Source organism: Musa acuminata, chromosome BXJ2-3 (assembly GCF_036884655.1).
Source record: "Musa acuminata AAA Group cultivar baxijiao chromosome BXJ2-3, Cavendish_Baxijiao_AAA, whole genome shotgun sequence".
Lineage (NCBI taxonomy): Eukaryota > Viridiplantae > Streptophyta > Magnoliopsida > Zingiberales > Musaceae > Musa > Musa acuminata.
In genome coordinates, this window is record NC_088340.1 from 708528 (window position 1) to 725132 (window position 16605).

The window sequence follows — 16605 nt, forward strand, 5'->3', positions numbered from 1 at the left end:
ATCTACCATGGACTTAGCTGGTTTTGTCTAAGTTGTGCGGCATCTATGTGTGTCCATCCATAAACAATTAACCACCCCGAAACCTTTTATGATCCCTTAAAGACCTATAAAAGCGAAGACAAGTTAGAGAAAACATTTAACTCAGGATCCACAATCAATCATTTCAACAAATACTTGATAGACAATGTAAATTATAAATATAGATTTTGCAAGCATTGAATGGTTATGCGACAAATGGTTCAAGGTAATCCACTACAGTCAAAAGTCTCTATAAGTGCCCACATGACACTTGCGAAATAAGGCAATGAACTAGTCTAAACACTGCCCCAAAGGCTTACCCAACCATGTGCAACTTAGGTACTCTGTATTGCTTAACACTTCGCACTACTCTACAATATAGAAAATCCTCGAAATGACTACTTAGATGGTTTGTTTCGTAACAGTTTTATCTCTATGTAATGACCGCACACAATTTGCATTTACAAATTTGAAACAATCACAAAAGCCAATGAAAATAGGACTATCAAGCCTACTTTAAACCTACTTTAAACCTTCTATATGTTGTGTAAATATAAACAAAACCGAAAGACATGTACATGAGCATTAAATCGAATATCTTATTTTTTATTTTTAATCGATTTTAGTTCTAATTCGGAAGATCCCAATTTTGAGACCTATGATTCTATTTCAATCGAATTTAAAATTAAATTAAAAAAATATATGAATCATTTTTAAGGATATTTAGCTTTTTAAAAATTTTCAGACCAGCTCAAAACCGAACTGAAATCACTGATTTCAATTTGCAGGAACCAGAATGATTTTGAACTGTGTGACCATTATGATTTTGAACTGTATAACTAAAATCCCGCTTTAGTTATAATTCAAACTTAACCGAACCAAACCAAACCAAACCGAAGCCAATGATACTCTAAGGGACTCAAAATTCAACAGTCGAGAGAAAGAGGCAGAGGTAGGATTGACGACAAATTGTGATAAGTTAACAAATTCATTCAACTTCAATAAGAAAAATTGCAGTGCAGCACAATTTTTGCCGTTAAAAAGTGTTTCCTTGCTTTTACCATGAAATCCTTGCAAAATTTATGTATGAAATATCATCCTCAAACATATGAAATTGGTTAATATCTCATCCTACGTCAGGCAATATTGCTCACATTCATCAATTCTTGAGTTTATCATTTCTAGATTAACCAAATTCGTAAGCATTAAAAGGACCACTCCCCATCACCTGAAGACTTGCATGAATGTTCCACTTCTTTAGGACGCTGGAATATCTCAGCCACCGATGAATGGGGAAGTTAGTTTTTCTTTTTTTTTACTGTCTCCTGCTGTTTGCCGTCTTAAACTTGCTGAGGTTGGAAAGCTCCTCGATCAGCTTCTTTTCTTCACTACTTAACCTCTTTGGGATCTCTACCTGCACACGAACCAGCTGGTCTCCCCTCATGTTTGGCTTTCCAAGATATGGAACCCCCTTCTTAGCCATAACTAGGGTCGTACCTGGCTGCGTCCCACCAGGAATCTTCAGGTCCACCTTTCCATCCACCGTCGGAACCTTCATGGTAGTCCCTAAGATTGCATCGATATATGATACCTTGCATGTGTAGAGAATGTTGGTTCCATCCCTCTTCAGCACAGGGTCTGATAGAACTTCGATGAAAACATACAGGTCGCCAGGTGGGCCACCCCGCCTTCCAGCATTCCCTTCCGACCGAACCCTCAGCCGACTACCAGAGTCGACTCCGGCTGGAACTTTCAGGCTTATCCTCTTTGTCTTCCTCACACACCCATCCCCTCCACAGGTGCTGCATGGGGTAGAGGACTCACCAGTACCGCCGCAAGTTGAGCAAGTCATAACTTGCTGGAATACACCCAGAGGGGTCCTTGCCGAAGAGACAACCTGACCTTGACCTCCACAGGTGTTGCACTTGCTTGGCATCGTGCCAGGTTTGGCGCCAGAACCATCACAAGTTCCACACCTTTCTAGCCGTGTAATCTCTATCTCCTTCTCCACACCGAAAATTGCATCTTTGAAATTTAGAACAAGATTGTAGCTCTCATCATCACCTTGCATAGGCCTGTTGCGAGCAGCTCTTGCTCCTCCCATCCCACCCATTCCTCCCATCCCTCCCATGCCTTCAAATAATGACTCAAAGATATCAAATGGGTTGCCATAATCCTGTGGTGAAAACATTAATAGAACATTAGAAGAAAAGCAGCAGAAAATTTATGGAAAGATGTTCTTTTACAGGAACAGGATAAAGTCAACCCCTAGCTGATACTCACCCCTGTGCCCATGCCAGCACCTTTGAGGCCAGCTTCTCCGTACTTATCATATATTGACCTCTTTTCATCATCTGACAGGACCTGTAAGAAAGCAACTTATAAAGACATCAAAATTAATGACATCAGAATTAAGTTTACTAGGATTGCTGCTAAATCTACCGGTTTGTATAAACATGTCCATAAGAAGAGGAATAACCTCATATACATTGCTGATCTCCTTGAATTTCTGTTCTGCTCCAGGTTCTCTAAAACAAATAACAAGCAGTAAAACTTAACCCTGCCTCAAGTTTTAGCAAGATTGCTCATAGCTGAAAAAATCAAAAGATCAATAATAAAACCTATTACAAGATGAACTACTGTTTGAATCATCTATTGCAAAACCGATTGGTCTGGTACTGTTCGGTTGGTTTTCACCAGTCGGACCACCAACTAGTATGTGGACCAGACCACCAACTAGTATGTGGACCAGCCCAAGACAAGCAATCCAATCTGGTTCAGTATAATTATATATAATATTAATCTTTTTATATTTAACCCTATGCCAAGGCTTAGCTTGCCCGACTCAACCATCACATCTTCACCCACCGTCACCACTCCCATGCCCGCTGCTTGTTGGCCCACCACTACTCACACCCGACGCTTGTTCTGGTATGCCTTCTCTTTCTCCTCTAATTCCTTATTCTCTTCTTCCTAAGCAAAACTTCATCCCTTAGCACTCAAGAACTTCATCCTTTCTACCAGTTTGCTCAGTAATTATGAAACAAAGAAGAAAATTGTAAGAAACTATGCATACTCGTCCAATTGTCCCATTCATCATAAACCTAATTCATCTGCTATTATTTCGCTGTTATTTATAACTATTTATTTTTCTTTATTTCTGGATTTTTTTTAGGTTTATTCCTTCTCCATGCTCTTCCACTTATTTCTTCCTTCCTCTCCTTGTTTTCCCACTCCTTCCTTCATTCTCATAGTAAGAACATAAACTTTAGGTTTACATTCATTAATCTTCCAAGGCACAGAGATGTTCTTACATGCTACACCTAAATCTTGAAGGCTCAACTAAACCAGATCTCTCGTCATACCAAAAGCATGCTTTGATTTCAAGCACACAATGCCACTAAAAAGAACACATTCCAAAAGTTTTGATCCATCTTTCATGAACAATATTTTAAACAAATTAATCAATTTAAAATTTGCTGCAGAGAATTTGCCCTCCTTTCTACCCAAATGAAATGTTCAGAAATTGTTTGTGAAGGTGAAAACCCTTCTTCCTTCTTATTTCTTTACTGCCCCTTTGTTGGGGTTGTGAGGGGTTGAATTTGGAGCTTTTATTATTTAATTATATGTTTAGTGATCAAAATATTATAAACAAAAGATGGACAACATTTTTCTACTCACTTGTTCACATCAGGATGATAACTCCTTGCAAGCTTCCTGTAAGCTGCAACAAAAAGATGCCAACATACATTATCATGTCTACCTAAAATATAGATAAGCAAGTGTTTGTTGACAGCTAGTGTATGACTACAGAATTCAGCATATATCATCGTTATTAAGATAAGCACATAGATGGCAATATGCATAAGCAGTTGCATTGCCACAAAGAAAAACATACAGAAATAACTAAATATTCAACAAAGTGAACCATACTATAACATCCAAATATTCCATCGTAACATATTACAAAGATAATGGGAGGACAGTCCACTAGCAATAGAGTTTGCTAATATACTTGTAACTTAAGACCAAACAAGATCCACATTCTCTTATTCAGCTAAAAGGTTCCATGTTTCATGAGTCACATCTCATGCAAACAGTTTGTGCTGATAATCTCAGTCTGAACGTTCAACTATTTAGCAAGAAAACTCTGAAATTATTAACACTTCATTTTCTTTCTTTCTTTTGCTTCATTAAGCGATTAGTCAAGAACAGATTGACTACTCATTAATTCTGTACTTTTTCCACAATATTCGCAAATCACTAAATTGATGATGCTATTGGTTAACTGCTCCCACCCTGCTTTGTTCTTCCATTATTTGCTATATATGGAAAAAGTGATTGATCTAAATTAAATATCTTTTATTCCCACATTAATTCATGTTAATACAAACTCATCAAGTTTTTTTTTCTGAAACATCAAATGTTGATTTGAGATCGAGATCTTTGCCTCAGACAGAATGACTATTCCTTGTTCATGCATAGGCAGTTAACACCAAACATTTGATCGAAAGATTATAAGAAATGTTTTAATGCTATTGAATGTAAATAACTGATGCCACTGCAAATCATACTTAGCTAGCAGTAGCGAATAGTAGTTATTTCTGACAAAGGGTCATTACATGCAACTAGACAAACTCAAAAGTGGGCACATGGTCAGTAAGATGCCACAGTAAAAAAGGGAATGTTGGCTTTATTATAGTGGCTCAACTTCTGATTCAAGCATGACAGTACTGCCTAGAGAAGATTCTAATATCATGTGACGGTGCAAGGCAAACGCAAAACATAATGACTAGACTACAGAAGAGTAGAATGCTGGTCCAAATAGAGTAGTATCACCTACCTAATAATGACATAAATAAATGCCCATTTCTGATGAACTTTTGTACATAACTTGTAAGTTTCATAGAGATTAAAATAGCATCCACACAAAGTGGTGTTTACATCCTATATAACATCATTAAATGCTATAAGAATCACAATCAATACATTTTAAGGATTTTTCACCTAAATTCAAGGATCCACATCATGAGCAGTATTGTTTAGAAAGTAATAGAACACGTAAACTTATCACCATCTATTTTATGATATTTAAAATTTTAACCATGAATGATGTTTCAGGCTGCTGAGAAGTGCACTATGTTCTTACATCACCAGCCACTCTTGTTTTCCTTCTCCGTCACCAGCAGCAGAGAAGTGCACTATTTTCTTACACCATATCCAATCTCTATTATATCATACTTAAAAAAATTGTAATTTGAGCTTGTTTATCACAAGTCAGGATATATAAGGTCTAGCTTGTTTAAATAGTCAATTGGTTTGAGAGCAGAAGAAAGGTAAATTTAGCCTCCTATTACTACTAAAACTTACAAAAGCACCATGATAGTGAGATATTGCTGACTATTATCAACAATGGCCACAAGTCTTGAATCCTAAGCCAGACCAGGGGAAATATTAGCCAAAGAAAATATTAAATAGAGACCATGGTATTATCAAATATTCTACATAGGCTCTTGTCGGCCATTTAACTCTGAGGTTGATCATAGGAACATGGCTTCACACACCATCCAAATATCAGGCAGTCATCTTTATAGCCAGTCAAAATTAGTTGATAGACTTCTTTGGCTTCTGATATATTTCTTTGTTTTGTTTACACTTGCTCATGCCAGTTTGGTCCAGTTGCAGAATCTCTTAGATTGCGTGCTTTTGAAAGATGATTATAATTTGTAAATCTTTGATGCTAAACATAGAATACAAGTTCATCAGACCAACATAAAGTCTAAAATGTCATAGTTTCTAAAGCAACCCACTGACTATTAAATCCCACTATTTTGACAGTAGAAAGGTGAAAAGGGATGTAAATTGTGGGTATGAGGAAAAGGGCAGGATGATAAAGACTTGTTTGTAACTAGGAGGCAGTTTACTGTATCCTTACAGTAAACTAGAAACAACTTGCATCATATGCCTATAAATGCAAAAGCAACAGGACAAGAACTACAATAGCAGCAAATAGAAAAGAAAACTAAGTCCTGTAAAGTATACTTGCCACTTTTTATTTCAGATTTACTAGCATTTCTTGATACACCAAGGACAGAATAGTAATCCTGCAAAAGATGATACCAGAAGGAAATATGATCAGATAGACATACATTTATATTAAAATAAAACTTGCCTAGTCCATGATCAAGTATTTCAACTTCATCATAGGTTGAAAAAAAGAATGTTAGAATAGAAACAGAATCACACTCACTAGATCAGCTCTAACGATGAATCGTGCTCCCCTATTGCGCCTAGAATTTAAATGTGGCCCATTATAAAACAAAGCAGATGAAGACACTGGGGCAAGGAAACTTGCATGTGATGATGCCAGATACTTACTTGTTGAAGTACTGCAGATATACAAGAAACTAGTGAGATGAAAGGCTACAGATCAAATTCAGAAACTTAAACTTAACATACACACGAAAATGTTTTTCATTAATTTGCTTGATATCAAATTTTTAACATAATTTCTCATATTTTCTATAAGTATTTGTCAAATACACATTTGTTTTGGATCAATTTTGACTGAATCAGTGAATCTGAATTACTTCTATCCAGTTACAGTGTTTTCTATTAGAAATCAATGGTTTCAGCTGGTTCAGTTGATAACTAAGTTGAAATATCCTAATTACTAAAGGTAAATGGCCATGTAGATAGTTCCCTCATGTATTATTGTCTCAGCCAATCATCCGGGCACTTGGGTTATCACCTAGACTATGCTTGCTTGAACCATCATATATGCATATAAAGAATCATATATAACCACACATATGATATGGGTAATATATTTATGTACGAATAAATTAAATATAACTACACATGTAAGTCATACATCTACTAATCCAAATAACGTAGTAATGACATGTGCCATACATTAATCATCGTTTTCTAATTTATTTTTAGTTACTTCTACAAACTAAATCATATCAACATTTCCAAGAGGCAATATTATATTAATTGTGTTTCTATAGGAGTCAAAATATATTAAAATGATACACATAAATTATAGTTTGTAACCATAACAATTATGTAGAGGTATCGATCCTCTGGTTTCGATTGGCTTAATATAGAGTAGCAAGGACATGTGAAGTAGCATAAACTTGACCATCCACCAAATAGTTAAAGATTTCTCACTTAGAGCTTAATCCATGTAGGTAACAGGTCAAGTTGCATTTGAGAGAAGTTCTTTAAGAAAAAATCAGGATCACATTAACTCCATTTCATCTCACTATCAATAAAACATGTGCTTGACCAAACCACCCAATGATTTCTTGGCCTAGACCTGATCTATGTAACTGATGGGTTGTGTCAACTATATGGGTTGGACCAAGATTGGCACCTCAACATATATGTATAAGTTTATTTGAAAATCAATGAGATATATTTACGTTAAGGTTGTCGCCTCGATATAAACCTTGGTGCCTAAGCTACCATGTTGTCACATCTTTAGATGGTTTTGTCTAAGGTGTACAACACCAAAGTGACACCTGCTCGTATGCTCGCAATTGCAATCTAGATCTTAACCTTGTGCAATTCGCTAAGACAATCTACTAAGGATCTGTATAGAGAAGATAAGATTACAAAGTGAATGCATGAGTAATATGCCGCAATCACACATAAAAAGGGTAAAAGACTCGAGATCATAAGCAACAGAAAGTAACTTTTATCAGGCACAAAATATTCACGCAAATGCGTTGAGCGGTCACACACAAAGGGGATTCCCAAGGCAAGTGAAGATCCAATGTTTACCTAGCACATTCATTAAACAAAAAGTGGAGACACTAACAACATTGCACCACTCCTCAGATGTATAACCAAAATCTCATCCACCCTGGTACCACCCAGGGATTCCAATATGCTGGGAGGGTGGATGTTTTGTGTCACAAGGCAGTCAGCCAAAAATCAGAGAATGGCACACGAGAACAAGATTATTTTGCCTAGTTTTCCCTCCACATGTCGCCACACAACTACATAGGTTTCCAAGGTTTACAAAACGAAAACAAAAAACAAAAAAGCCGCTAAAAGCAAAATTGGGTTTGGCAATGGTACTGCACACCCCATACAAGTTGCACATGAGAAAATACTCAAAACACCTGAAAAAAAGGACCGAAAAGGGTCACAAACATGCATCAAACATCTTGATTTCATTGCTTCGTGACAATATGGGCATTAGTATATGATTATCAACCCAAAGTTGCTTAGGTTATTTGAGATTTCAATGCACTTATTCACTTAAGATCCATTTCCCTCTTAAAAGAAACACATATCTAGATGGCCTACTTTACATTAAAATGAGAACTCACCCAAAATACCAAAATACCAAACTTTTCAGGTTACACTCCAGAAGTAAAATGTTCATGCCCAAAGAAAGTGCTGCTGATTTTTTTCAAAGATTGAGGCACTACTTCATGTTCTATTAAAGATGTAATGACAAACTTTAAAATTTTAATTATTAAACATGATCGATTAGTTTTTATGAAAACCAAGGCCTCTACTCAGTGGGTTCCAGTAAACAGGGTTCCTGGATAGATCATATGTACATAAAATATTCAAGGCCACACGACTAGTTGAACACTAGAAAAGAATCATAGCCGAATGTGATGCATCCCACCTAATTGGTAGAAGAGTCAGGGAAGAAAAAAAACAACAAATGCATTACAAATAAGCACAGTATTGCATATTCAGACATAATACAAAAAGATAAAACCAATGCTTACCTAATTTGAGGCATCAGCACCAATTTAGTAATACAACAAGGCCAAGATCCTGGAGATGCATTTCTAAGTGTTGCTTGAGGCTGTACCCCCAACTGAGGCACATAAGTACCTCTACATGGTACAATTGCCATGGACCTGTGCAGCTAAGGAGAAAATAATGGCAAATTCAACCTCCTGTGTTCCCTCTGCAGTAACAAAAAGGAAGATCAACTTTGTTGAAGCATTAAGAGTACAAAAGTCATGAAGATCACATGGTCATGATCCTGTTACTGCTTATAATTGTGCTCATTTTATCTGTAATAGGGGTAAAACATGAATAATTAAATATATCCTGTTACTGCTTATAATTGTGCTCATTTTATCTGTAATAGGGGGAAAACATGAATAATTAAATATATTTCATAACATTATAGTCAATGTCAAGCACTACCAATGCCCTCCGGCAACTCTTGCTTAGTCTATGAACATGAAAAGTGATCCAACATTTTAGCCAAAAAACCTATATACGTAGCCCATGTAAAATTTCCGAACATATCAATTTATGATAATGTCCACACCAGCCCTCACTGGTGCGAGCTCCCTGAGCTGTGAAAATGGGATGTACACTGAAACACTCCGACCAATGTTTTTCAACTCTTTGGCTCTTCATTAGACGTTGGTTCTTCAACTCTCCAACCAACATGAGACTAGATGTGACCTTACCAATTTTCTTATACAATTAGCCAATTTATGTCGTGAACAATAATATTCTACCGAGATCCTCTCAAGCTCTTACTAGCTATGATATTGCCAGTTATTTACAGGTTTGTATCAAGGAAAAGTATTTGCAGAAATTCACAATGGTTTCGCACCCTTCATTTTTCTCAATACTACCTTAGCCACTTCAGTATTCAGAACAATTCATTGTGCACAAACACAACTCTACCAACCAACAAATGAACTCCTAGATAGAGAGATTCAATATATCAGATTCTTGCCCACCACAGGAGCAACCGTGTCTCTCGTCTCTTCATTCCTTCAAAGATTTCACCCCTACTACCCAGAAACTACATACGTAATCCACTTCCCCCAGATTATTAGGAGATGCCTCTACATCTCCGACAAAGTAAGGAATCGATTATCATACAGAACAACACCTCATCCCACTACAAACCTATCACGCTCAAAACAACAACTACCAGAAATCTTCCGTCGCCGCCACGAGAAGCATCAAACATAGGCCTCAAGAACATGGACATTGTAGGGAGGATATCTCGGAGCTAAGAATCCACCAAACGCCATCAAGCCCGTTCCGGGAAGGTAGTCTCACAACGAGATGGAGGGTTTCTGACCTGAACCGGCGGAGGCAGAAGCGGCCACACCGGTGATTCGCCTCTCCCTTCCCCTGGGAACCTCTCGGTCTGGTTCCGAGGAATGGGATAAGAGACGGAGGAAGAGGGTATGCGAACGGGAACACGAGCCTTATGTGTGTCAGGGACTCGGATCTCGTCCAATTGGTGCACCAAGGCAAACGTCAGTCGTCGGATCGGATTTGATCGGAGGGCTCTCCGTCACTCTATCTCAAAGAATCATCTAGAACCGTCCAGGGATCAGTACCGCTGCCGACGGGTTGGTTTGAGCGGGACCGAACCGATCAGGTTCACTGTTTTCACCGAACCGAATTCAGCCCTTGCTGAGTCAAATAACGACGGTCATAATCAGGTTCAATTCATGCGGGCACACCGCATGGTAAGCGGAGCGAGCGCACACTGCGTCAGTTCTTTGGGGCGGCGACGGAGAGGCCTTCGATCGAGCTCAGCCTCAGAGAAATTGATCTCCTAGATCAGATCATCCCCCCTCTCCTCGCATCGACTTTGCCTTCGGTGCTTTGCTCGATCGAGCTCCGCCACGGCGAAAGCGATCTCCGAGATCATCTCATCCTCCCTCTCCTCGCATCGACTCTGCCTTCGGTGCATCAGCCTCAGCGAAATTGATCTCCTAGATCAGATCATCCTCCCTCTCCTCGCATCGAGTTTTCCTTCGGTGCATGCTCGATCGAGCTCCGCCTCGGCGAAAGCGATCTCCGAGATCATCTCATCCTCCCTGTCCGCGCATCGAGTCTGCCCTGGCTGTTTGCCCCAAGGTAATCCAATCCGACGCAAACCCTACGGGCTAATAGACGGTGCAAAACAGTGCACTGGGTGATTCGACGCCAATAGACCGCACCATGCTACTAGTCCATCCACTTGGACTGTTGCACACCCTATGGGCCGCAGTCCATAGGGTGGCTTGGATATAGATGGGAACATGACATTCAATCTTTTTGAGGGGTAGTTTGAATATTGTTTAAATTAGGGAGCTCATTTGAAAAATTATTCAGTAGCACTTTTTTAAAAAGATAAAAAAAAATGAGGGAAATCATCCAAACATCTTTTATTTTTCATAATGTTATGAATAGCTATTAATTTGTCTTATTATACAATGGTTGAGTACTTTTTTATTCAATTAAATTAAGATCACATCAATTCTATAAGCCTCATTATTATCCATTCTAAACATAGTGGATGAACAACTCAAAATCGAAAAACCTATGTGGGAAAAGGTGCAACTTCTTTTGTTCTTCTTGGCTTTTATTATGTATACAAGTACATGAATATCTTGGTTACTGTTAGAATAGCGTAAAGCTTTTGGAATTAATGGATGCCTAATCAAAATTTTTGCCACAATATTAACTAAGTACTAAGTTTAATCCATCAAAATTAGTGGATAGTGGCCTTCACAACAAAAAAGATGATGCTGATGAATATGGCTGAGTGATTGGCAGGGGAAACCATGGAGTGTCAGCAGAATTATAAGGATTCATATAGATTGGAGAGCACAAAAATGGTACAATGGCTTCAGTTCTCGTGTTCCTCTTCCACCTTTCTCCCTTAAGTCTCCCCTCTATGCTGTCTGCTGAATTGGTGTTCATGTTAATAATTTGTTTTGCTGGTGATGAGAATGGAAACTGTATGTGTTCTGTGGTTTATATATATATATATATATCAAAGAGGAAGACATACTGAAATGGATCTCAAGGTATATGGCACAGTTAATTATGGAACATAACTGTGCAGAGATGAAACAAAATACATATTAAATGTAAAATGTTACCACAATATAGCACCTCAGACAGTGTGCTTATTTCTTAAGCTCCCTTATAAATAACACTTTTCTGAATGGAGTTAAACTCGTCGATGTCAACTTATTTCATCAATCGGATCTATGTGCTAAAGGAATGAGCATCAACTGCTCAGGCCTTTGATCACTTCCTTAAATCTTCATAGTATTGATCGATCCAACCTTGAATTATCTTAACCTCTGTTTCTCTTTGCTCTTTGAGCCACTTGGGATCATCTTTTGTGGCTGCTCGAAAATCCAAGTGATGAGCCCCTGAAGAGATGCAACAGTGGTTGAATCAGAAGGTTGATTGATCAATATTGTAACAATTAAGAATAGTTAGTACAACAAAGGATTTCTTTCTTTTTGGGTAAGATTTGGTTTACTGGCAAAACTTTCTTGGCAAGCCAATCCGCTCACCTAACGGTGTGACGAGGGCAATGATGCTGGATGATATGTTCTTCAGCACCCTACAAATGTATTCAATGGCAAAAGCATAAAAATCAAACAATCAAAACAAGTACAGAAGGATACACCATGAACCTTGGTGATGATTAATAATTACCCGCCTCTACTCCAAGGGTCTCTCATTCCATTAGAGAAAATAATGTTGCTTCCGAATCTCTTTAGCACTAGCTCAATTTTCTGGTTACAACAATCATTCCAGGAAACAATTTAGCAAAAGAAATGCAAAGCTTTATGCAAAATCTGTTCAAAACATGGGCCTATTAAGCAAAATAATATCTTCTAGTTTGCAAAATCCAAAGCATAAACTTCTAGTTTTTATGATCTATGACATGTAATTCATTTATACATCCAGCTGTGTTGCATCTTCAATTTATCAAATTCTTTTAAGTGAAAGACTAATGTGTGACCTCTATGTTCAAACAAAGAGCAACATGAATTGCATCCCAGAAAGAATTGACTCACATTGCCACCATATTCTGTGGTTATCCAGTGGGGCCTTGGTCGAACTTCATACTTTGTCATGCACTGGTCACCAAATTCTTTATAGTCATATGTGGATGGGGGAAACATGCTTTCATTAGAGGAAGTCATTGGCATGACCATCTCTGTGCATGCCTGAGAGACGAAAAAATTAGATGATCGACAAATTTCCACGAGGGATGTCCAGAACTATGGCACTGAAATTTCCCCATCATGCAAATTTTATGGTGTTCCAAAATTGAATTGTACAATAATATATGTAAGCCTGAGGTGAAGTTTAAAAAATGTGTAAAGGACAGTCGATTACGGCAGGTTTCTACCTGCCAGTCCCAACCATGGAGGCCATGAGGATCACTTCCGTTTTCTATGTCAAAGCAAGAATTAGTACTTGAGTAGTTGTAATATAAACTTGCAGCTGAAAACACTTTAATGAGTATGTCCTCTCCTGCTGGGAATCCATCAATAATCCTACACATCTATAAGAAATAGTTCTGATTAGTGAAATGAAAAAAAAAAAAAAAAAAAGAGCCATAAAAGCTAGATCATAATCTGCTGTGAGAATAAATAGCAGCAAGGACATCAAGAAATGTACATAATCTAATCAATGATAACTTCAGCTGCCTCCAATCCTATGATCATTAACATTCACATATCAAGATAAATAGGATTGTAGATAATCTGCATGTGCCAGTTTTTGTTCTTTTCAAGAAGGGGCACCAGACACTGGACTGTCGTTCATAAGAAGATGAATAGCTTGTCCAAGATTGACACAATTACGCAAGATAATATACATCGGTCTCAAGAGAACAGTATGGAAGCATTACCTCTTTAACAGGATATGCAGGCAAAGGCATCAGAAAATTGGCTGGAGTTGGGTAATCAATCATTGCTGTGTATACAAATGCTGTCCACAACCAATCTCTCACAGAATATACAGACTGAAGTTTTCTGCAATGTGTGAACCACATCTTACCCAAGACAGGTCAAAATGAGAAGTGTATGTAAAGATATAAAGAGTATTTTCCTCGAAGGAAAAAAAGGAACAATTGATAGTGCCAAAATAACACAGGATTTGACCATCATAAAGGACTGCTTTCAGTTACTCAGAACTGTAAGTTTCTGTGAGAGTTACACTGTGAGTGCTAAAAAATGGTCTACGACCATGAGCTACCATAAACTTCTGGAGTATCAAGGAATTGTACTCTGACATGTCTCTAGTTGTTGTCATAACATAACTCTTAAAAACTGGATAATTTTTTTTCATTGAGTGTGACATTTTGGATCAACCAATACTGCATGCTTTCTACAAGCATTTGGACACTGACTGGCACACAAAAATATAAGAAAATCCAAATATCCCCCACTTCCATTGATGATAAAATTGTTGGTGGAGCTCAAACCATTCTCTATATGTGGTTAAAGGTCACAATGCCAAACATGGAGGCTAGCAAAGCTAAATTGGATGGCCCATGTGCTTATAGGTTTCTAAACTTATGCTCATCCCAGATGAGGTCTTGTAGCAAAAAACTTCAAATTCCGCAAGAATAAAGACAAGAAGTATCTCCTTATTGATTAATCTACATCAAACTTGGATGTAAATGGAGGTCCCAGTGTCCCTCTCAAAGAAGTAGGTGCTTGTTCCATCACCATAGTAGAGTAACATATGTGGATAACAATCAGAAAATTGACTCATAAGCCAAATCAACACGAACAGATTTGGTCTCATGAAATTAAAGTCGTCAGGCATGCAGCCTAGGTTGTTTTTTTCCCAGTATCATATTGAATGTTACTTAAATGTCCTACACGTCCGACAAGAGCCTGTCTTGAAAGGCACATTGCACCCACCTAGATGGACCCTTAACAAGACAAGTAATTACTAATGCCATCTCATCAACCAAATTGCTCAATAATTTCGATAATTATTATGGTAGTTTGAGGTGATCAATCCATACTTGTGCTTGCCAAGAAGAATTAACTTACTTGCAAGCTCTAAAAGTTTTGGTAAGTTCCAACATCCCTCCCTTCTTAGCTCCCACTACCATCAACTCATCCCAGCTGTCCTTGATCACCTCAAAGCAGTTAATGCTCTCATCCTGCAAGATGCCAATCAACCAAAAGATCAAAAATGAGAACTTGCATATCAAATGGTTTTGCTCTAATCCGTGCTCAACACAGACAACAATCCAACTCGATATTTATAAATTGGAATATAAATTTGGGTCTACACCTTGAAATCCTGCGACACACCATCATAGAAGCTACTCCAGGGAACAATATGATCAAACTGCAGGATGGGTGCTGATGAAGCCAGAGCCCCGATGGTTATATGTGGATACTTTAGTCTGAACCAAGCTGCCAACACTGAGAACCAAAAAGTTTCGGAGGTATAAAGTTGGAATATTTTCATTCTTATACACAAGGAAAGATGGATGCCGATTAACTCTGCACCATATCATTGACACAAGACAAAACTTTTTGTTTATCGTCAAGTTAACAATTATCGTATGTTGTTCGGATTCGTCTGGAGATTGTTGATCGATTTGGATTTGTTATTTGACTGTAGGGTCCTAATTAACCCCACCAAAAAGATTACTGTTAGAATATGAGGATAACATCTATACACAAGAGGGAGAAACATACTTCCCCCATAGGATCCACCAAAGACTACAACCGGAGATGCCTCTGCCGACAAGTTCTTCTTTAGGCTTCTTATGAGAATTGCGTAATCTGCCAATGCTTGCGTCGATGTCAGATATCCCAATTCCTCAGCCGATTCGTATGAATCATTCCCGAATGGCATCGACTCGCCATAGAATCTATGCTAAAACCGAAGCAAAAGGCTACATAATTACTTCGATTCGTATACTCCCACCAACGGAAGAAGAGAAGAATTCATGTACCTCGATGAAGACGAGGAGGGCCTTGAACTTGGGCGCGATGTCGAGCATGAACCCGGTGTTGGCGGCGAACCACTCGATGTTGCCTTCGTTGCCGGTGTAGACGAAGATGGGGGCGGTGTGGACGGGGCCTTGGTCCCAGTAGGTGGAGTTGATGAGGTACTTCTGGTAGAAGACATGGTAAGCCTTGGGCCGGAAGGTGAAGTGGTCCAGCTGCTGGGGGAAGAAGTGGGCGGTGAATGGGAGCTCGGAGTCCATGGCGGGCTTCCTTTTCTGTGCCAGGGATTGCATGGCTGCGCTTGGGGACAAGGTGGTCGAGGAATGGACTCCTGAGATGCCCAAGGTCAGGAAGAGGAAGAGGAGGAGGATGAGGGGAGGAAGACGTGAAGCCAGGGCCATGTTGTCTCCTCGAGGAGAAGGAGCTCCTCTGAGAGGAAGGAGAAGGAAGTAGTAACAGCAGAAAGTGGAGTCAAGGTCTTTTTGATGACTTGCCTTATTCTCTCACTTTTGAATGTAAGTCACGAGCAAATGACGTTAGTGGATATGCCGTGGAAAATTAGCTGAATTATAATTATATATATTATAATATATTTATCCCTCAAAAATTAGAATGTGACTTTAGCATACACATTTTATAAAATTTAAAACCTTCAAATATTCAAAAAAAAAAAAAAAGGAAAAAGAACCTGGAAAATCATTCTTAAATTAAGAAATATTAATAATATTGAGGTATGCTAAATCCAAGGGAATTTAGCATATATTTAATATTCTAAAAAATTTTGGAACTTGCATATATTAATTTCTGTCAATTAAATAATTCTAGACAATATTTTTTTAAAAGAAAT

The 16605-nt window shown here is 38.3% G+C and overlaps 2 protein-coding genes across 4 annotated transcripts; both read right to left on the reverse strand.

Moving 5' to 3' along the window:
* Window positions 1–987: 987 nt before the first annotated feature.
* LOC103977253 (chaperone protein dnaJ A7A, chloroplastic) lies at window positions 988–10506 on the reverse strand. 2 transcript variants are annotated; one of them, XM_009392714.3, is made up of 8 exons: window positions 10109–10506; window positions 8778–8962; window positions 6269–6407; window positions 6065–6122; window positions 3700–3742; window positions 2498–2546; window positions 2302–2382; window positions 988–2194 (listed from the first exon to the last, which is right to left on the reverse strand). In XM_009392714.3, the coding sequence occupies exons 2-8, from the start codon at window positions 8906–8908 to the stop codon at window positions 1334–1336; spliced, it is 1362 nt and encodes a 453-aa protein (XP_009390989.2). In that variant the 5' UTR covers window positions 8909–8962; window positions 10109–10506; the 3' UTR covers window positions 988–1333. The 2 variants fall into 2 exon arrangements, with proteins under 2 accessions (XP_009390989.2, XP_064953932.1); XM_065097860.1 differs by having other exon boundaries at window positions 9956–10506.
* A 1309-nt stretch (window positions 10507–11815) lies between these two features.
* On the reverse strand, window positions 11816–16243 carry LOC103977252 (uncharacterized). Of its 2 annotated transcripts, none has more exons than XM_009392713.3 (10): window positions 15764–16243; window positions 15504–15684; window positions 15091–15224; window positions 14844–14956; window positions 13688–13811; window positions 13184–13339; window positions 12846–12998; window positions 12481–12560; window positions 12336–12385; window positions 11816–12188 (listed from the first exon to the last, which is right to left on the reverse strand). In XM_009392713.3, exons 1-10 carry the CDS (start codon window positions 16157–16159, stop codon window positions 12061–12063), a joined length of 1515 nt encoding a protein of 504 aa, XP_009390988.2. In that variant the 5' UTR covers window positions 16160–16243; the 3' UTR covers window positions 11816–12060. The 2 variants fall into 2 exon arrangements, with proteins under 2 accessions (XP_009390988.2, XP_018678303.2); XM_018822758.2 differs by having other exon boundaries at window positions 15504–15679; window positions 15764–16087.
* Window positions 16244–16605: the final 362 nt, after the last annotated feature.

Coding starts and splice junctions, on each gene's coding strand:
- LOC103977253 (XM_009392714.3), bottom strand. CDS start 8,908: ATGGCAATTGTACCATGTAGAGGTACTTATGTGCCTCAGTTGGGGGTA. Junction 3,743..6,064: donor TAAATCTGAAATAAAAAGTG/GCAAGTATACTT, acceptor TTTTTGTTGCAG/CTTACAGGAAGCTTGCAAGG. Junction 2,383..2,497: donor AGATCAGCAATGTATATGAG/GTTATTCCTCTT, acceptor GCTTTCTTACAG/GTCCTGTCAGATGATGAAAA.
- LOC103977252 (XM_009392713.3), bottom strand. CDS start 16,159: ATGGCCCTGGCTTCACGTCTTCCTCCCCTCATCCTCCTCCTCTTCCTC. Junction 13,812..14,843: donor AAAACTTTTAGAGCTTGCAA/GTAAGTTAATTC, acceptor CACACATTGCAG/AAAACTTCAGTCTGTATATT. Junction 12,561..12,845: donor CCACAGAATATGGTGGCAAT/GTGAGTCAATTC, acceptor TGTTGTAACCAG/AAAATTGAGCTAGTGCTAAA.